Raw genomic sequence first — 22,202 nt, forward strand, 5'->3', positions numbered from 1 at the left:
AGCCATCCCATTACACTTAGCATCCTTCTTAGCTGCGTACTGATATCAGCAAGATCAGTTAGTAGTAGCAAATACAAAGCATGTAGACACCCTAAGCCAATGATGTCACAGACTTAACAAATCAGAGAAATGAGCTTTCAGACACTGAGTTCTAGAAAACCTGCACGTTGCACACAACATTTTCCTTTCAAGATGTTAATCACAAAAAGAATGTAATTTTGGCAGATAAACTTCTGACCTCAACAGCAAACAGAATCCCCAAAATTGTAAATTCTCATCTGTATGTCTGCCGAAGTGAAAAAACAAGGTGGATTTAAATGAGGTAAAGATCTGGCACTCGATACTTGAATATTTTTTTTATCTGAAACTAGAATCTATGCATTGCAATGACTCCTTAATTGGTTCAAAAAATGCCTACCAGTCTTAATGAGCAATCCTTGTACACACAGCACAGCTAAAATCATGCAAAATCTATTACAGTAAAACATAAGCCTGGATCAATATTCAGTTAAAAATACATATTTTTCAGATCAGAAAATTGATGTTTTTTAAAGCAACGTTAGATCAGCTACACTAATATTCATTATTTTTTCTTATACGTTAAATATATATTAGCATCTCTTTTAAAGTACAATATGAAGCCAGTTTTGTTTTCGCAGTAAAACGTACTCTTCACTTCTATCTAGTAAGACTGGGTGTGAAATAACCTCAGATTGGCCAGACTTTAACAGAACCTCTGTGCTGAGGACTCAGACAGCCTAAGCATACGAGAGCCAAAAGAAAGTTACAAACGGCAAAGAAAAACTTCAAATTTGTTCCACAGTCAAAAATCACACCTATTAAATCATAATGACATTTCTTGTTTCAAGTTGTGCCCATTCAGTTGTGTCATGCTAGTCACTGTGTTCCTGGTATTGCTTTTCAGGGAAGTCATTTGAATGGCAGAAGAGTTGCGCAAGTAGCTGGCAGATCTCTCTTGCTGAACTTTCCTCCTGCAGCGAAGCTGGTTGTTGAAATGTCTTCTAAAACTCTCACTGAGAAAATACAGTGCAAATGGGTTGACACAAGAGTTGCAGAAGCTTAGCACTCGGGCCACTAAGGTAACAACCATATGTCCTGTCGATGGATCAATCTCATTGTAATTAAAAGATCGGTACATGTATAGCACGTGGTTAGGAAACCAGCAGATAGCAAAGAAGCCAACAAAAACTAGAACAATTTTTGCCAGACGTTTCCGAGTTTCCATCTAAAAAGATGAAGAGAACCCAAATGAAAAACAACGAATAGAACTACTCCACATAACAGACTTAATTAAAACATGTAGCATTTTGCTTTATATTAACAACTATCACGAGTAAGGCCAGTAAAAATGCTTCCTTCAGGGGCTGAATTACTTTTTCTATCTCATTTACTTTCCTTTCCCACTTTCAGTTTACTTTCAGTGCCAGTAAACCTAGCTGTTTGCAGTTACAGAAGGCTGCTCTTTCTATATGATATACGCAGCAAGAGTCATTCATGGCCCAAGTAAACATTGGCTTTTAACCTGAAAGCACGCACCAAAGGATGCTATGAAACACAACCTTTTCTGATGAGATCTCAGTGCTTGGCTTGAAACTTAGCTTTAGTTAGAAAGCTATTTAGAAACCACTGGCTTTGAAACGTAGAGACATTGTGAGCGAAATGTAGAGCCATTGCTAGGGTGTTAGCTATACAATGGTACTTACATCCCATTATTTTGCCTGAAAGGCCTCAGCTTGCACCTCTCTCCTAGGCAAACCACCAAAACTGCATTGCACAGTCTGAAGCACCTTAATGCCAGGGCAAGGTGAAAGGTTCAGTTAATCTTCAATAACGACATGAAAGAAATGTACCTTAATTGCAGCGCTAAAGTATAATTGGATTACAATGTAGATACTGAGAGTGGCTGAAAAGTTGACAGGAAACAGCCTACACAGAGGTTCCAAACTGAGAGGGAGGGAAACTGGCCAGGCAGAAGGCACCAAAGGGAGGCAGAAACTTTCTACATATTCCTCCCAAAAGATTTATTATGTATGTCAGGTACCAAAGTTTTGCAGAGGCAGGAAAGTTTTCTGGCTTTGCTCAATTTTCTATCAATTTTATCCTGAAAAGTTCAACTGAATTTATTCTGATGGGGTCTCAAAATCTGTGAAATAAATCTGTAAGTTTTCTTGGCTCCATCTAAACAAAAAACAGTGAGGTATTCACAAAAGATGGGAAAACTACCATTCCAATTTGGTAGGATTTGCACTCAGACAGATTGCAAAGGCAGACTAAAATGCAGAGAGGTATAGGGTGAATATTACACTCCTGTGCTGTGGCCTAAAGAAACGTGAGTTGATCGCAATAGTCTGAATTTACTTCCTCTTGCTGGGAGATACGTAAGTACACTAGAATTTTCTATTCTTCTGAGCCTCATAGATTGACAAAAAGAAAAAAACTAAGTAGAATGAAAAAATATGTTCTTACTTTGAAAATACATGTGGGTTCAGAAATGTGATATAAATTAAATATTGTTTCCATCCTGAGGGTTCAGCCAAAGGCTCTCTATATTTCACAGGAAAATAAAATAATACATGAAGTGCTAATATGAATGCGTTTTTGACAAGAAACAGGCTAGAGTAGAAATGAAATGCTGAGCAAAAAGGACATGAGGGAATGTGGTCTTTCTTTTTAAAAGACTATGTATATGCTATATATGCAAAGAGATTTCAGTGAGTGTAAAGGTATTTTCTAAAATATTGGCAGAGAAAAACCTTCCAAATTATTTTAATGGGCATAAGTATTTTTGTCTATCAATACTAACGCTTTTGTAAAGTGGTTGAGGCACTTTCACTGCAAAAGCTGTTTGTATATATAACTGTTCCTGCTAATGAACAGCCTGTTGCTATCTTATTGCTTCCTGTGCCTTACAGGGAAGCTGGCTTTGTCCAGCATTTTGAAATGCTTTGTCTCAAAGGTATACAGAACCTATACCGAAAGTTTTATAGCATCTATAACAGAAAGGGTATTAGAAAAGTGCGAGTGCAGGATTGTATCCAAGAAAGGTCTACTGAGACAGCCAAAAAAGAATCACTTCATGCTCTGTGTTCATACTTTCAGCACTCCTTGGTCTGAGAAGAACCTTAGATCCCCTAAGAAAAATTTTCCATGCTTATGTCAGTTTTTTCGTTTCCAAGCACAAATAAAACAGGGAGAATTCTCAAAAAAGTTCATGTAAGATTTCTTCCCAAAATGGCTGCCTATAGAGATGGGTGAAGCCATTAGCATTAACACAAAAACATTGTTCCTCAGTAAGAATACAAGTAATGGTTACACTAACGACACATACAAACACATATACCAATCCTATTTCTTGTTAGGAATATGCATTGATGGCATTGAATTTATATTTTTCCTTGCTCATATTCATTTACATACTGGGCTTAATCCTGAGTAATTGTGAAAACAAGGAGATTTTTCAGATAATCCTCGGCTTAGTTCGTGCATGTGGAAACTGAACTAATCCTCTGCAAAATCCAACAATTTGGATGTTATAGCTCCTGTACTTTCATTTATAAGTGTATACAGCATACAAATCTTTCATCAGCATGTAAAAAGCAAATTGCTTACCTGTCTTTTGGAGTGCTCACTGTATTCTCCAGGGATGTTGTGAGCACTTTTTATTAAACTCTTTGCAATATGATAGTAGTAAATACTAATAATGGTAAGAGGGATAAGGAAATACACAAGGAAAATGAGCACAGAATGGATCTTCGGGTGCATATCATCCGTCATGGGGTATGGTATGCATGCTGTGAAAGTGGCATTATTCGTGTCATTGATGTGGGCCAGTTGAGAGAACACCACTTCAGGAACTGCTAGGAGCATGGAGATTACCCAGATGGCAATGGCTTTAACACAGGTCCATAGCACTGCACTGGAGGTCTGGATGTCCATGGGATTTACAATTGCTTTGTACCTGAAATTGATCAAAATGCAGATGCAAATTAAAAGCTATCTTTTCAAATTCAACATGTGATCCATAAGGCCACTTCATCTCTTTCATTAAATCAATGTCATATTTTGTTCTTATTTGAAATGTCAACGGGTTTGTAGTTTTTCTTAAATTTGCATTCTCTAAATCTCTAGCTTCATCTGCATATATATCCACCAGAGGTGGCAAAAGGAGCCCTGGATACAGCCTGTGGCTGTAGGTGCCCATGCTGTGCCAGCCTGGTGAAAGCACAGAAGCAGCCACGACTCCACTCTTTCTTTCCCCAAATCCTCCCAGCAAATCCACAAATGCACGTCCTACCTCCATACTTCCACCTCACTCTCATACCAGCACCTGTATACTAGAGTCTGGTTCCTTCCTCGGCCCCCGCAGCCGAGGACTCCCTCCTGCCTGCCACCACGGCTTTCCCACTCCCAGACTCCACCAGCCCCCTGGGAGCGCGGGACAGTAATCAGCATTTATCACCTCTTGCCAGACCAGAAACAACCGCTGCTGTGGGGGCTCTTGCCTTTCCCCCCCAGCGCCTATCTGCACACAGATATACTGTTCTGGCTGTAATGCCTGGAATATAAGCATCTTCATAAAGTCAGGCAGGAATGACTCCCAACGGCCTGTGCAGAAGTATTAAACTCTTAAAGAAAGTAAACATTTCCACATAAACAACTGGAGGCTGCTGCTCTATACCGTGTTGTGGGAAACTGTCTCATAATATATGATTACATATAAACCTTTGCAGAATTGATAATTTCATAACCATTACAATGAAAACAAGAAGTGTTGCAGAGAATGGAAGTATCACACTACAGCAAAGTAAAATAAATGAATAGAAGTAGACTCTGGTCAGGAATTCTTTTATTAAAAAAAAAAATGTTGCAGAAGGTGATACAAAGTGAACCTTACCACAAGAAAAGGTCAGGTTTAGAAGGCCAAATACACTTTGATAAAAATATTTCAAGGATACCTTAATTTTGCTTTGATTTTTAGTTTATTTTGAAAACATTTATTTTCAAAATGTAAGTAAATTATGTTTTAATGTCTTTATTAAAAACCAAACATTGAACAAAACATTTCAGTTTGTCTAAGCTGTGGTAATTTGGAAGGCTGCTTTATCTGATGCGCTTTTTTTTTTTCCTTCTTCAATTTTTTGTTTCTAGTTTTCATTTGATTTGGGATGGGTGAGGGGTTTTTTTGAAATTGCAGAAGTTTTGAGAAATGGAAAAATTATTTTTCTTTAACATCTAAATAAAAGTTTAACAGGTAGAAGAGAGTCAGGAGAGATTCATACTCCAGGTACATAACTTTATTCATGTTAAGGTCTTTCTAGTCAGTGGAGATGTATTTTCAAAGGATTAATCAGATTTTAGGTGCATTAAATCACCCTCTGAGGTGCTTATTTTTCTCTGTTAGCTATACAATGAGCTTAGAGTGAGAACTGTAACTTAGATGTCTCTACTTGGTGATAAAACTCCTTATCCGTGCATATAGATACATATACATGCATATACAAATATAAATATGTATGGGTATGAACAGGTGTCTAAATACATAGCCAGGGTTAGGTTATGGCTAAATATAACATAGTTGCTGAAGGGAATGCTGAGAAATGGAGTTGTGATCCCAAATACCCTTTATGGCTGATTTGCAGGTCCTGACAGGTACGTCATAACCCCTCAAAACATTGAGCAGATGTTTGAGAAACTGCAGATAAAAGCTATATCCCCATGCAGCAAGTTGTCAGTTTGCTGGAAACCATCAGTGGAAATGGCTGTGCCATGAAAACATCTGGAGCAGAGCACTGTCTTGGTACCCTAGCAAATTTTTTCTTCAGAGAATATTTGAGTCAAAATGTGCCTTGGAGTCCTCTTTCTCAGGACTGTGATAAATTGTCTTAGCACTAAATAATTAAAAATAATGGCTAATTATGTTCATATCCTCTCTGAATTCAAAGAGAGGATTTTTACTGTGTCTTCACCCTTATTACAGAGTAGAAAATTAAACTCAGTAAATCGTCTCTGCTAATTTACATTTACCATTTTTTCTAACACACAATCAGAAACTCCCTGGACATCAAGGTGTAAAGAAATCCTTTATACTGCCATGGGAAGGACAGAAGCTTCTGCACAAAGCATGAATGTTCCCCAGCACAAACTGTGACCTTATTATTCAAGAATTTGCTTCCTATTGCTGTTTGCCTTGATTTCATTACATAAAGACAGACCTTCTATTTCATTTCATTCAACTGAGGTGACGTCAAGTCCTTACATCTGCTCATTTCTTTAAAACTTTACATTGGTGGGGAAGAGCTGGTTTGGGGACTTTGGGGCAGGGGAAGGACGCTGGATAAAAATCATGTTTCATACTACAGGGTTTTATTCTCTCTCTTTTCCCACTGCAACTATTTTGACCACAGTCCTGTCCCCCAAGACAGTGACCGTGTACAATTAATTGTTTTAGCAGCATTTGGTCCGGTTAATAGCTAAACAGGAGACCTTTTCAGAAGCCTTTGCATTAGCAGAAAATGTGGCATATACTTGTGCCTTGGCATATATTGCTGTTTCAGGAAATAGCATGCCTTCCCCTGACTCCAAGTTGGAACGCATTGGGGCAGACTGCCCTTTTTCACAAAAACAGCTGGGTTCAGCCCAAAAAAACTTCTTCTTCAATCCTATCAAAATTCTACTTGCTATTTCAGATGGCACTCTTCTTCCTAGGACTCAGCCCTGCACAGTACTCGGTGTCAACGGGAAGGAAAAGGCACTATGTGCTTTACAAAATCTGTCATCTTGTTTATATCTCTGAAAAGATACAGAGTAGAAAGAGACAGGTTACAGATGAAATCAAATGTAAACTGAGTGAAATTCAAGTGTTCCCAAAATGAATACCCCGCCTCTTCCTTTGTATAAAACTAGTGTAAGGCTAAAATATACCACCAACCATTCACATTACAAAGTGCATATTTTCTATCAATAAAACAACTCTGGTAAATCAGGATAAGGGTGCAAATTATTTAGTCAAATTAGTAAGCAAAATCCATCTTTTCCTTTACTTCACTGATGAAAAAAGAAAATTATAGGTTGCCATGAAGATCAGGAAATAATTATAAATATGCATTTGGTTTTAATTAAAAGCCTTCATGTAAATCCTGTCTTCCTACATCCTCTATCATTATTGCTGCTGACAAAGGCATCCCAACTCAGGAAATACTTTTATAGTAAGCTTCCTTTCTTTGGAGCTGTGGTTTCTGCCAGAAGACACAAGCACAAACTTGCCCATTCTGTAGATATTGGTTTTATTTGTATAGTGTATTTGCATTATAAAGCAATCTCCTCCCTTCCACACAACCCCAAAAAAATGAGGAAAGAAAGAATAACCTCTTCCTCCAGAGTTAAGACATGTTGCTACCTTCTAAACTCCAGTATAGCTTAACTACTCCTCCCCATGTTTGTTTTCAAAGGCCTTTGCAAAGGTATTTCTGAGCTTCCAGTTAGTATGGGAAGCTCTACTCCTGTCTCTGCTGGGACCACAATGCTATTCCCCTCCCACACACTTGACTTCAAAAGAAGCTGCTTCATGATTAGTCCTAAGCTGTCCCTCCATTGCAGTGCTATGTCTTTTTCTAGAGTACTTTGTTGTGATGCCCTTCAAAAACAAATTAAAAAGAAAAACCAAAACAACTAGACAATATTTAGGCAGCCACTGGACTATGATTATAGCCTACCATTCTAACCAGAATTGCCTCAATATTTCCTTGCCCTTTCGTTTCTGTAACTTGTGGTGTCTCTACTCAAAAACCCTTCAGGTCAGGGACTTTCTTCTTGGTCCTGTTCATATAGCACCTACTACAAATAGGACCCTGATTTATCACCCAGTTTCCTACATGCTATCCCAATGCAAATAAATAAATATAATAATGAAGTGTCATAAACCAAGCAGAGACCTAATTCAGGCAGGGCAGATCCATACTACTTTGATTTAATTTGCATTTTAATCCTGGAGCTGGAGGGGTTGGTATCATTGGCTTTATTATAAAGCTTCTGTTTTAAGTGATGTTGCTGTGTCACAGTACTGCATTTTCCTGCAAACTAGAATCATTTATCAAAACCATTTCTATGTTAGCATTTTGTTGTGTCACTGCATGAAGATTTCAAACACAAAAAGACAGCATTTAGCCTAACAATATAAAAGGATATAAATATATCTGAATAGGAAACATGGCTGTATGGTCAATATTTGTTAAAAATACTAATATTGTGTCCAGCTGTAGCCCACTTCACTGAAGTAGTATGAAATTTTGACCAAATCCCTTTTCCTTGTATGGGCAGTTCTGTTGTCTTAATTCCAGTTGCATCATTAAGAGGAGAACAATTTATTTAGCTGAAAACAACATGGAATAATTTGATGTTCAGTGTTGTGGGAACTTCTTTCGCAACACACAAACAGCCTGAGATTCACATTTATTCGATTTTATTCTTTTAAATTCTTGCAATTTAAAGTAGATATCTCAAAGTTTTTTATAGTTAGCACTAATATTTTTGTTCTGTGCTTATCTAAGTGCAGAAAACTGCATTCACCAGGAATGAGCATCTCAGAGGTCTGATAGCTGAATATAATGAATAGCGTTTGAAATGAAGACTAGCAGACCATGTGTAAACACAATTAAAATGAATGTCAATGGCATGTGTTCTGCGTTTCTCAGGGGGAAAATCCTAAGATTCTCCTAAGTGGAAAAAGTTTTCCCCTCTATAGAAATACGCTCTGTTGAGCCAAAAACTATCAATAATGCTTCAACAAAAAAAGTCTGATTTAGTCTTTTGGATGGTGATTTCTCCACCCCAAAAATAATCAAAACATAAGTTTCCTAGGATGGGGGGGGGGGGGGTGGTCCACATGAAATATATTACCTGTCCTGTCCACCCAGCGTTAGAGAGGATACATTTTCTCTTTCCCTTTCATTTTTTCTTCTCTTGCAACTGCTTTCTCATGCTATTCACTTCACATTAGCTAACTATATTTCTTACAAGCTAGTAAAAATATTGCAATGCTAGCTCACTGCCTGCAATCTGGCTTTTTAGTCCTACTTGTCTAAGCCCATTTACTTACAACTGCACTATTTAAAAGTACCATTAGTAATTTGTTCAATTCTCCTCCCAAGAGCAGTAATAGTAAATTGTTTCACTGACTATTATTCAGAAGAGTTCATATATGTCAGTATTCCCAGCAGATTTATATTTAAGTTTGATAATGCTAAGTCACTGGTGAACATATTTTTACATACCTTAAGATAGACAAATATGTCTTCAGCAGAGTTGCAGTTTCTGTAAGTTTCTACTGTGAAAGAAGAGAAGAGAGAAGAGAAGAGAAGAGAAGAGAAGAGAAGAGAAGAGAAGAGAAGAGAAGAGAAGAGAAGAGAAGAGAAGAGAAGAGAAGAGAAGAGAAGAGAAGAGGAAGGAGAAGGCAACCAGGAGCCAAATCTAACAAAAATTTATGCTACATCTATATTAGCAAACAAAACAGTGCCAGAGCCTATTCTTAGAGGCCAGGTGGCATTGGCTGGACACTCATGACCAACCCATTAAACTCTTTAGTCTCCCAATATGAGACCACCACATCCAAACAACATAGGCAGTTTATGCTTCTACTGGTAATGGCCCCTAGGCTTGTGTTTAATCCTGAATCATGCCTAGAAAATGTTTAGGAGAATATTGATTGACCCAGGTCAAAACCACACCATGGGCTGCTGTAGCAGTTTGACGAGTGGTTGACTTCCAGTGCTCAGGCCTATGTTTTGGCACTGTTTAGTCAGTTTTTGTGCATATAGATATATATAAATATATACACACGTATATATGTGCATATGAACATACGTGCATAGCAAAAACACACACTTTCAGGTGTCTGGTCCCAAGAACACCACCCAGAAGCCTCACGCAATGGCTGGCATACCCCGGCCCACTGTGTCCCTTCTTTCTTGACTTTTAAATTATGCAAGTAGCTGTATTTCTCCTGCTGAGCATGCCAGGAGCTCCCCTGACCAGACCTACTCAGTTTGCATCTAACCGTCATTAGGATCCTGAAACTAAGCATAGCAAAGCTGAGGAGCCTGACCTCAAAGTTGTGTTTAAATAATGGCTGGAGCACACGGAAGTCATAAGCCTTCACAAAACAGCTGTGGCAAAGGCAGCTCTAGTACCTGCCTCTCCAAGAACAAAATGGAGCATTCGCTCAGCCAGGGTGTCCAGGAGTCATTGCCCAGACCTGCTGCACAGTGGCTCAAAATTAACATTTCATCAATGAGGAGAGAACCTTATTCTTACCAGGCTGCACCATACAAACCCCTGGATTTAGCATTTCCCACTGGGAAGTACAAGGCAGCTTAGCAAGTGTATTCTCTTGGCTTTTTTGCATTTCTGGAGCATTTACCTCATTCCAACACTAATTCGGAATTATGGATTTTGGATTCTGCTCATGAGGGATGGACAGGAGGAGGGGAAGGTCAACACCTAGGTTAGAGAATAGGCATTGCAATAGGTAGCCTAGACAAGCTTACGTACTGTTTGGGTTTGCCCCCTAGTGCTCTGTTCTCCATCTAGTCATATTACTTCTTCCTCACTATAATCCTATTGGAAGAAAAAAAATCTTAGAAAACCACACCTAATCTTGTCTTATTCTTTCAGCGTTTATATTCTGAATCTCGAAGGGTCAAAGGAGTTTGAGGAAAGAGAAACATTTCCCCAAATGGGCATGATCCAAATCCTGTTGATACCCTTGCCTTTAGATTGATGAGATGAGATGCATGTTTATCTGCATATCCACCATATGCTTACTGCATGACTCCCAGCAATGATATCCACACATACCTGAATGAAGAAGATCTCGAAGAATCATCACTGCTGGAGCAGTAGGTCAATAAAAATATCAGTTACAGAAACTAAAATGCCTGGAAGCAGAAATCCTGAGTGTAAAATATGCTCAGTGCCAGTTTACATCTATAAAACTGTTGCTGTTACAAAATCACTCCTCCCGCTCCCTTGACGGATTCAGTAAAAGTCCATGCCATGGCAGATAACATAATTATTGAGAAGAACATGACATGGTCAGATGATTTTCAGAAACGTTACAAGCCAGGAAGAATTAAATAACCAAACCTCTTTTAATGTATCTGGAACAGACTTAGATTTTACCATTTGAGAATTGAGATCCCAAATCTCTAATTTCTAAATTCAGAAAGCTGCAACTTCATTTATTTGCTCTAGTATCATCATTTGGAAGGCTCCACTCTATCACATTTAAACTTGTTTCCAGGTCAATTTCATTTGCAACTTCTGTTGTAATTTTGCATTTAAATCAATGTAGATGGAAAAAAACCAAGTACACACCATAGTAAAAAAAAGGAACATTAAAAAAATCACAGAGGAAAATGTATAGCAATCCTTAAAATACAAACAATCAAACAAACTTGGAGCCAAAGCACAAACATGACACTACGTTAAAAAAAATACCGTGAAAATTAGTTGGAAAAAATGAAACAATATTTGGTATAGTCATGTGAAGGACAAAAGAGAATCATATCAGATAGAATGATAATAGATCAGAATAATCCATTTCTTTCATATTCATACACCACAATTTTATTTGTACATATGCTCATACAAAGCTGGAAATACACAATTAAATCTACATGCAGCAGAACTAATTATGGCAAGGTTTGTATGGATTGTTTGTCTCTTGGTTATTTTCTCTGACATCTGACAAGTTGTGCCAAGTTAATTCCAAAACACACTTCTCTTCAGTGGACACCATAGTACGTTTCCTCTTACCTTCCACAAATTTCATGAACTTGTAAGAACTTGCTATTTGTAATCACACTGTCAAATTGGACTGAATCGCAGCATGGATTTAGAAATTACTAGTGGAGGTACACAGGGATTGTGACAGCATATGCCTTGTTTCATTAGTACATATAAAAAAGACAAAAAGAATTCCGCACTAGGAATATATAGTTTGGAAGAATGGTCCTGCAGCAAAACTCATATGAGAAATACACCAGGTCTTCTATAATTAAACTATTTAAAATCAGGATTGAATGAAATTGTCCCTTTTGGGAAGGATGTTTGAGAGATCCATCCCTCTGCACATATATAAAAGATATTTATTATTTATTCTCTAGCAAATTTATCATCACAGAAAATATGTGAAATCTTTTCCCCAGAGAGAGCGTTGATAGAGCATATTTGATCTCTGACATTATTTCTGAGGGCCTGTTGAATGCAGACTTGAGGATTCCAACAGTCCAGTTTGGATAAACCCATTGCAATGTAATATATAAGGGAATTGTGTACCGTGTTATGGGGAGAGACAAACAAAATAAATGTATGAAGATTTATGTTCAGGCCTGCTTGGTAAAAATTCAGCTGGATCTGCTGTTTAGCAGCTATTTTGTCTGCCACAGGCACAGGCTTTTACTGAACTGATCAAAGAAACGGGAAATAGGAGGAATGGTTTTGTAATAGTTTCTCAGGGTTTAGGTTGCAACCCACAAAAGGCCATCGGACACTGGCATTTGCATTAATCAAAGCCAAGTTGGCTGCTGCCAGCACAACACAGGCGTTGCATTGGGCAGTGACTAGGATAAACACCACAGCCATTTCTCACTTCGCCATCCTCAGGATTAAGCTGTTTAGTTGAAGAGCACAGGCAGGACACATGCACAAAGGCAGGAGTTTAACAGATGCGTGTGTCTGTATGAAGCTTCAGAAAAATTTCCCTAACTTGGGAGGAAAATCTTGTTTCCTGGGAAATTATTTTCAGCTGTGTAAAGATGGTCACAAGAGGAACTTCTCCAACAGCTGACTTGAATTGCCTGACTTGGACAAACTTACCCTAAACTAGGTAATTCCTTAATCTACTCCAGATATAAAATTTCTCCTGCATTGTTGCATGGGGGTTTTTCCCCATCCCTTTTTTTCTTTCTGGAATATTTTCCATCACAGTCCTTTTAGCTGTATGGAATGGATACAAATTAACTAGAACATTTTGGGGTGGGGACAGGTGAGGACAGGCTTCACTGGTTAACTTGACAAAAAGGATTGCTCCTGACAAAATATGTCAGAGTTTCGTCAAAGATGTTCCGGCAAGCTTTATTTTGTCAGACAAGTTTGCACATATAAATTAAAGGGTGAGCTGAAAAAAATGTGAGAGACAAAGCTTGCCCAAACTCTCTTAGATTTCGTTTGCTTTGCCTGTTATCACACAATTATAACCACAATGCTACAGCCTACAGTGAGAAAAACATCTGGACCATCATTTTTTTTAATGTACTTCAGTAACTCATTCATTCAATACATTTACCTCAAGTGTTAGGGTTTCTAAGGGATATAGATTTCATAGTTCTACTCGTTCCATATAATTTTGTTTTCCCTTCTACTATATACAGTCAAGGCACTGTTTTTCTCTTATACAGACACGCTTATATCTTATACTCTTATACTCTTATATCATACTCTTATATCTTATACTCTTATTCAGTCTTTCATTTTACCTTTGATTATTTTTTCTTTATTCTTTGGTTAATTATAGGTAATTTTCAGGATGTCATTTAATACTACTTTCCTTGTCAAGGCTTTTTAGTCCCTGAATGTCAACTATTAGAGCTCAAAAGGAAATCATGTCCACTTTCCTGCTTCACCTGCTCCACTACATGTAATAAGAAATCAGGATTTTAGAGGTCTCCAGTCACTATATTTCAGCCTGAATCAGCACCTGACATAACAAAAAAAGAAACTTTAAATAAATTCTGAAGAAGACTAAAAAGAAATTTTTATTAAGAGTGATTTTATAATGCAAAATCCTAAAGTAGTTACTAGGGCACCTTTTCACACTTCTCAATATCTTCAAAATATTTCCTGAGTCCCCCAAAAAGTAGGAGACAGTAGGCATCCAAACTGAGCCAGAATGGCTTTTGTCATCAGCTGTAGTCAGAAGTCAGCACATAGATACTAAACTTGCACAAAACATTTTTGAGTCTCTTTACACTTTTAAAAATAGAGATTGCAATCTTCCAAAATTAAAACAAATAAATAGAGAAATAAAACAAACAAACAAAAAGGATCAAATAGTTTAGCTATTCACATCTATAGGATACATTTTAAGCATCTCAGTCAGGCACTGTATTTAGTTATTCAAGTATGAATTTCAATTTTCAAACTCCTTTGTTATTAAGATATAGGAAAGGAGTCCTGGCACTAATGAAAATTAACTTTGTTACCTGGTTAATCAAGTATGTGTCTCATCAAAGGTGTCTTTCTGTCACACTTTTTAGGAAGAATACAAAGAAGAGGCTATTTCAATTGCAGTAGGGCCAGTTGCTCCACTGTTCAGCTTCACTGTCTTCGTTAGAGTGCAGCAGGACTGTATGTGAGCTAACACATTTAAACCCTTCATTAAAAAGAAAATTCAATCTAGAAAAAGTAGCAGAATTAAATTTAATCCTATTTTTACAGATCACATAAAAAATGAGGCATTAAATGACAGCCAAAGAGAAAAGGAAAGACTGTGTGGGACAAATCTAAAGCTGTTGTAAGGAGCTGCCATTTATTCCTTCAAAGTCTCTTCACCACAGGTCTCTTGGCATTTTTTGGATACAATTGCTTTTCATCAGCATACACAATAATGCAGTGATGGCCAGAGGTGCACACTGTAGCACTCACTCAATCTGCTGCCCCCTGAGCTTCTCCGGCCACCTCTCCACACCAAGGTTTATGCATCATCCAGCCCTCCAGCTCTGAAAGGCATCTTGGAAAGATCTTTCTGTACTTGTGCTCTACTTCCTTACCCTAGAGTCCTTCCCAGGCACAAAACGGCCCTGAGAAGAGGGTGAGAAGCCCCATGGGCCCAGTTTGCACTCTGGGCTAACTGGCCCACCGTGGACACAAATTGGAAAAACACTCCCTGAAGCAGTGAACAAGTTCATAGGATTGTTCAAGTCAGGCATAGTTCAAACCAGATTTATCCCTGGCTTCTGCCCTTTTTGCAGTGAGGAGATGATGGCACATCTTTTCTTCATGTGTGCCATGCTGCAGTTCTCCTGGCTACGCTTCTCCTTTCACCTCTTTATTTTTACACTCTTTATCCAACACCACACCAAGTCCTGGGAGACCTGGGAGACCACACCAAGTCAACATCCATTAGCCCTGGCCAAAACTGCAGTCTATGGCCCCTGAAGAAGCAAGCTAGACAAGGGACCCATTTTTATTTCCTTGTCCATCCACACCTCTAGGAAGTGCACCCCTGGCCATCACGCACCAGCTCTGTGGCCACTTTCAGAGTGTGCTGAGTGATATTGGAGGTCTTCTTCCCTATGGCCCCTTCGTTTCCCTATTTTTTTTTTGTTTTGTACATTTTTGTCCCTCAATCCCTTCCTTTTTGCCATTTGTCATCCACTGTAATTATTAGGTTTTCTCTTTCTGTAATCCACCTCCTGTTTTTTCCTTGTTTTTTTTTAAACCAGAGAAATATTAAGGTTTCTAGAGTTGGTCTGGCTTCTCTGCAATAGAGGAAAATCAAGAGGAGCAGTGGCCATGAGGGGCAGGGGTGCTGCCCCTGCACATCTCCTGCGTGGCGGTGAGAGGGGATGGCTGGCTCAGCAGCACTGCTGCCTTCTGCACCCCAGAGGAGAGGGAAACTGCACCCTCGTCTGATGTCAACACTCTGCAACGCCAGTGCCACCGCTGCATCGTCTCTGCTGCCACCATCCCCACCACCGCCACTGACCTCCCACCCCCCTCTGCCCCAAAATGTGTGGGGCCACAGCAGGGCACCACCACCCACCCCTGGCAGCCAGACCCACAGGAGCTCAAGGGTGGGAAGGGCTGTTTGATGGGACCAGCTGCTATTCCTGGGATGGGCGACTTTGGGCAGATCTGCTATGTGCTGCCAATTCCAATCTGAAAGTGTGCTCTAGGGAAGTCTGGGAAGCACTGTTACAAATTACATATCATGTTTGTACACAGAAAAAACCCAAACCAAAAACCAAATAATCTCATTACTAGATAATGAAGCTTCCAGACAGAAGGTGCACCTTTGCCCCACTGAAAGCACTGGTGGTGCTGAGAAAGACTTCTGTGACAAAAAGCCATATGAAATAAAGCAAGTTTAGAAAAGATATATATGCAATGAATACTACTTTTTTCTCCTTATAGTTTCAGTTTGTAGGCAACGATCTTTCAGAGTTTATTGCTTCTGTAGCCAGTGTTGTTAAATGTATCACATACGTGTAATTTGCCATGCAGAATTTCCACATAAACAGTAAGTGCTAATTACACTGTGGAAACCAAGACAACCTCCCTTACCCTAATTCACGCAGGCACACTGTGAAGAACACTAAATATTTATAAATCTGTTCCTTAGTGTAATCAATGTCTGGAGTTCTATACAGTCCTGTGGTAACAGGGAGTAAAAAGCAGGAAAGGCTTTAATGATCATATATTAAAATGTACTTTGAGCATTATCTGTGAAAGAAGGGGTCACTGAGAAGACATTGTATACCAGACTAAATATGTACTGGATTATAATGGAGCCTTTTTAGCGATATTACTGCTTCCAAGCTGCTAATATCCTAAGCTAGATTTGCCTATCTGGCGATAACACTGCTCCCAGCCAGGCCTCACCTCCTCATCACCTCTTAGGTGCAGGATGATGCCACCACTTCTGATCTGATGACATAATTACACATACAGTTTCCCCATAACCGAATCTAGTCAAGATGACAGACATTAGGGTCTGGCTACAAATTAGTGTGACAAAAACCCCTCCACATCAGTGCCTCCCCTTTAGTTTAACACAAGTGTCTGTTGTACAAAAAAGTAGACCTGAGTCCAACCCAAACTCCATTGAGAGTCCAGCCAGCTTCACTCAGAGATGACTTGGGCCCCTAGGAGATAAGCCACTGGAGATAAGCCACTGTCTCTGAAGTCAGTGGCTGCTCTTCTGACTGAAAAAGAAATGTTTTTTGTTCTCAGTAACTGAAAATGTAACTGCAGAGGTTAAAGAAACAGAGTTGTTAAATTCTTAGTATAACCATTTCTGGTATTTGTATATACTGTGGACTCCAAAATGCTGGAGGAATGCATTTATTATGAGCTTATATTGTCACAGCACACCGTCTGTAGCCGTTTTCTAGGATGTGTAATTCTAAATGCATGCAGTGTAAACAGATTCAGCATTATTACTTCTTGAATCTTTACTGATATTAAAAGAAGGATATAAAATTATATGGAAAAAGCAAACAATGAATGCTCCAAGGCTATACAAAAAGTAAATTAATGAATCCTTAAACATTAAACCACCAGTATTCCCTCACATTATATTTCACTAGAGATATGATCTCCTCTGCAAATAACTTCTTCCCTTTTCAAATAAGATAACACAGTGAAAATAAAGGAGAAAGAAAACTGCAAGGTTTGCTTGGCTCTCTGAGGACAGTTTTTGACATACTCTTTAACTGAGTTAATCAGAGAGTTACAGGTGTTCACTTTAAGGTATGTTTTGCAAGCTCTTCTTCAAAAATATCATCCATTTTCATAAGTTGCAAAGTCTTTATACACAAATATTTTATTTAAGTCCTGATTCAAACACCACTGAAATTGACGGCCACTGAAGACTACTCTCAGGTGGAATCAAATGATTTACTGAACTGGCTACAAAAAAAGAAATAAATTATAATTATACTCTATTACAAAAGTATTAAAAGTTTTAAAGAAATGTTAGTGTAAGTGTGAAGATAAACTACTAAACCAAAGCCTTTACATCATGCACCAACGTAATGCATTTGTTCAGCTTAAAATCCAACAAAAGAAAATGGGGTAATTCCCATGGAGAAGGAATTAAACATTTTCATTTCTGGCTAAAAAAAATTGCTTAGGTAAGGGAAGAAGGATAATTCCATTTAATTTCAGGTTGCCGATTACACTGCAAGATTTTGTCTTTCAGAGCCTGAAGCACAGTCTAACACCCGCCCAGTTGCTATAAATCCCTTAAGTACCCTTTTATATTAATTGGGAGGAAAAACTTGGGGTCCAGCTCTTTGTTTCTTCCTAATTTGACAAGTACTGGAGATGGAAGTGTTACTTTCTAGTTTGTTTGGGGGGATTTTCTTTTTTTCTTTTTCTTTTTCCTTTTCTGTAAGTTCAGAAGAAGCCAAAATGAATAGTTTGAACCAAAGGTTTAAGACTGAGAATTACAATAGAACAGTTTGGTGCCTCCAAATTCCCAGAGGCTGAACTAGTTCTGGCAGTCACCTCTGGTAACTTGCTCTTCTGTTAGGGCACAAACACACATACACACACACACTTTCTCCGCAGAAAGAAACAAATCTATTAAAAATTTCTCTGTGCTTGACTTGGTTTAAACTGCCCACTGCCTGTTGACATATCACTGTGGCTTGTCATGGATTATACTTAGGGTCTAAAACCTTCCTCTAATGAATAAGATTTCAATACATGGGCTGTTACAGGACCATCCCAGAGGTGCAGAAGACAGGACTAAACCCAGTTCTTGCAGCTGGCATCCTGGAAGTTGGAGGCCCAGGTGCACCCATTTCCAGAAACCCTTTAACTTAAGTTAGTACCTGACTCGCCATCAGTCAGTGAGGGAAGGAGAAGTATGGGCACCTCACAAGTTGGAATGAGGGGATTGCAAACCAGGGCTACCTTATCAGAGTGGTGTTTACCTTTCATGCTACCTCCAGCTAGCCTTAGCCCAAGCTGCAGAGGGCTGAGAATGGGCAGCTGAGCTTTCCTACCTGTCAGCACTGAGGGCGGTGAGGGTGAAGACAGAGACGCCAACAGAGGTGAGCTGGATGGCAGGGATGAGTTTGCAGCCCACCTCCCCAAAGAGCCACTCCTCAGAGAAATACCGGGAGGCATCCACAGGCACACAGGTCACTAGCAGCAGCAGATCGCCGGCGGCGAGGCTGGAGATGAAGATGTTGGGCACGCTCCTCATGGCGCTGTTGGAGATGAAGATCTTCATGAGGGTGATGTTGCCCAGCAAGCCCACAGTGATGATGAGCAGGTAAAGCGAAGGGATCACGCAGCGGACGATGAACATGGCCGTGCCCTGCGCCGGGGGCAGCAGGGCTGTATCTGGCACCAGCTGGACGCTCCCATTCCCCCCGAGGGGCATTGCCGTGAGCTCGAGTGGCAGCTCTGCCTCCATCCTCCAGCTTCAGGCAGACCGGGGGTCTCCAGTGCAAAGTGCAGTGGGAATCACTGGAAAGCTTCACCTCTCTGCAAGTCAACAAACTTTCTCCCCTTTCCCTCCTGCCTTTCTTCCTCCGCCTTTTTCCCTGTCGAGTTTTCTTCCCTCAGAAATGCCGAGGAAGCACCGTCCGCCGGCGCAGCCGGGGGGGGCGGGAGGGTGGATAAAAAATCCCGTGCCGCTCCCTTTCGGCTCTTCGGACAAGCCCTCTCCCGGGGGGGGCGGGAGGGCGAGATCCTCAGCCTCGGGGGCAGCGACCGCCATCAGGCCAGCAGCCTCGGGAGCAACTCTCGCCCTCGGGAGCAACCTCGGGGCCCCGCCGCCGCGGAGGCACAGCCCGGCCGCCCCCCCGCGCCCGCCGGGGCCGCAGCGGACGCCCCGCGGGAGCCGGGGCCGCGCTGCCGCGGAGCCGCGGCGCTGTCCAGCGGCGCCGGTGCTGCTCCTCGCCCCGCGGCTGCGGGCGCCGGAGCCGGAGCCGGGGCGAGGCGCAGCCAAGCCCGCTCCTTACTCCGCAGCCCCGATTTATACCTGGTGCTGGGAGGAGCCGCCCCGCCTCTCCTCCCGCAAGCGCCTGTGCCCTCGCCCCAGCCGAGGCGGATCTTGGGCGGAGGGGAGCCGCGGAGCGGGGAGCCGCCGCCGCCCGGCGGGGTCCCAGCCCCCGAGCGCGATGGGGACGGCGGCGGGGGGCGAGGGGGGCCGCTCCCCCCGCCGCTGCCCTCCGCAAGCGGCCCCCCTGCAGGCGCTGCCCGGCAAACCGGAGAGCTGTCCGCCACGTCGGGCGGAAGGCGGGATCGCCTCCGGGAAACCCGTCTTCCAGCATCTTACCCAGGTGAAACCACGGGGCGTTGAAATACAGGGTGACGGGGAGCGAAGAGATTTTATTCCTGTCATCCGGCTGATGACAGGATAGACCTGAATAGACCCTACACAAAGACATCAGCTTCCTTGAAAGTTTTAGGGGTTGGTTTGAAAAGTTGCATTTCACATTAGTCTCAAGTACGGAAATGGGGACAGGTGATGTGTTTTATCCACGACTGACTATGCAAATGGTATAACACAGTGCAGAATAAACGTTGTTTGCCTCTTTGAAGTGTAGCATTTGTCCCTAGTGTTATCTTTTACTTCCTAGTGTCTGCACTTGTATAGGCTTTCCAAACAGCTCCATCTGTTTCCAGCAGAAGCCATGAATGTAGGTAGCAGTGCAAATATGCTGAAAGAGAGACAGACCTACTGGACTGAAGTTTTCGAGATAAAGAGCTAAGGCAGAGCAATAACAGCATTTGCCAGTAACATTCTCTGCAGACTGATTCTTTCCTTTCCTCTTCTCAAAAGGGAGGATGTAGGACCTTGCAGTGAACTTGCTTGTTCATATTATTAAAACAGATCTCTTGAAGCCCTATGGGATTATGATAAGTGTATGGAGAAAGCAAATGAATGCACAGAAGACTTGCTGAAGTCAGAGGAAGAGTCTGACCACTGAAATACCAGAAGCAAAGCGTGTCATGTGTGCAGTAATACATAGCCTGTCAAGTGTAGGAATTAAATTTAAAAGACATCAGCAATTTATCTTAAATAACCTTTTACTAAGATTACCAAACAAAAAGTATTACCGCTTCTTAAAAGTTACACCTCTCTGTATCTATTGATTGATCTTTGTGACCCTTCTCACTTCCCTGAATATATACGTGTTAAAGTTGTGTACACTACTGATTCATATAATGCTGATTAGCTTATTAGAAAACCCAGCCAGTGCTAGTCCTCAGAAACGATCAAGCTAGAGACTTCACCTTTACCACTAGGTAGCTGGCAGGAATTGTCACAGAGCTCCTCTGTAAGTGATTCTTGTTATAGACCAAGTTTCCTCCACACGGTGTTAAATTCAACTGCACTCCCTCTGAGGCAGCCTCACTGTCAGCTTCGATATTTATCACAATCACTGGCATCCTCTACTTTTCTAAGACCATCAATATTCAGGTTTCTGCAAACAGTCCAACCCAGTCTTTTTGGTTCCCATTGGTTGATCCAATACCTGTCTTTAACACTGTGACCTCTGACTATGCTCCTTTCACTACTTTATTTGAAAACGGGTTTACATGTGAGCAATCAATATGATTCCCATTGGGAGAATAGTTTAAAGTCAACATTTCCTTAATATTGATTTACCTGAGACATCAAGAAGCTGGGTCTTTTTGCACAAATAACAACAGAACACTTTAAAAGCTTCTATTGGCATAAACTTCCTGCAGTTTGCGTGGAGAGAGGTGAGACCCCTTGCTTTTTGTTGCACAACATCACCACTCCTACTGCTGCCCTCCAGGAGAATTTCTGTTATCCTAATAATTTTTACCTGTTCTTTAGTCCAAAGGATGGAATTCCTAAGGTTGAGGAATTAGGAACATATTCAGTGGGAATTTATGTTCCTGATTTTTGTCATTACTTGATTTTACCTGATCTATATTTTCAGAACTCTGAACAGCAAGGAAATAAGCTTTGGAGACTGTGAGTGTCTCCAGCTCAAAGGAAACAGCAAGTTAGATTATGCTTCTACTGTCGTTCAATAGATGTCTGTGTAAAGACAAGGGAATATACTCAAACAGCATGGACACAATTTCCTGCAGAGGCAAAAAGGAGAGGGAAAAGATCCACAGACCCTGACATAAACCAGACGGAATTCAGATCCCCACATACAAACTGTTCATCATTCTCTTTTCAAACAAAAGAATCCATCCGACTTTTTGGATGTTATTTCAGATTATAGTCTAGAGACAATCTCGTTGTGCAGCTGTGACACAGTATTTAGCAGAAGAGCAAAGGAGAGAGCGAGAGAGCGAGCCCCACAGGTAAGTCTCCTTAGTGGGAAAGAAACTGTGCATAGGCTGAAATCAGCCAGCGCAGACAGAGCGTATCCGGGAGTGCAACACCGCAGGGCAGG

At 40.7% G+C, this 22,202-nt stretch overlaps 1 protein-coding gene across 1 annotated transcript; it reads right to left on the minus strand.

The window, feature by feature from the left end:
- Window positions 1-844: 844 nt before the first annotated feature.
- NMBR (neuromedin B receptor) lies at window positions 845-19,228 on the minus strand. Its single transcript, XM_075497359.1, has 3 exons — window positions 18,813-19,228; window positions 3,631-3,979; window positions 845-1,246 (listed from the first exon to the last, which is right to left on the minus strand). Exons 1-3 carry the CDS (start codon window positions 19,226-19,228, stop codon window positions 845-847), a joined length of 1,167 nt encoding a protein of 388 aa, XP_075353474.1.
- Window positions 19,229-22,202: the final 2,974 nt, after the last annotated feature.

This window comes from Mycteria americana, chromosome 3 (genome assembly GCF_035582795.1).
Source record: "Mycteria americana isolate JAX WOST 10 ecotype Jacksonville Zoo and Gardens chromosome 3, USCA_MyAme_1.0, whole genome shotgun sequence".
In the NCBI taxonomy this organism is placed as follows: domain Eukaryota; kingdom Metazoa; phylum Chordata; class Aves; order Ciconiiformes; family Ciconiidae; genus Mycteria; species Mycteria americana.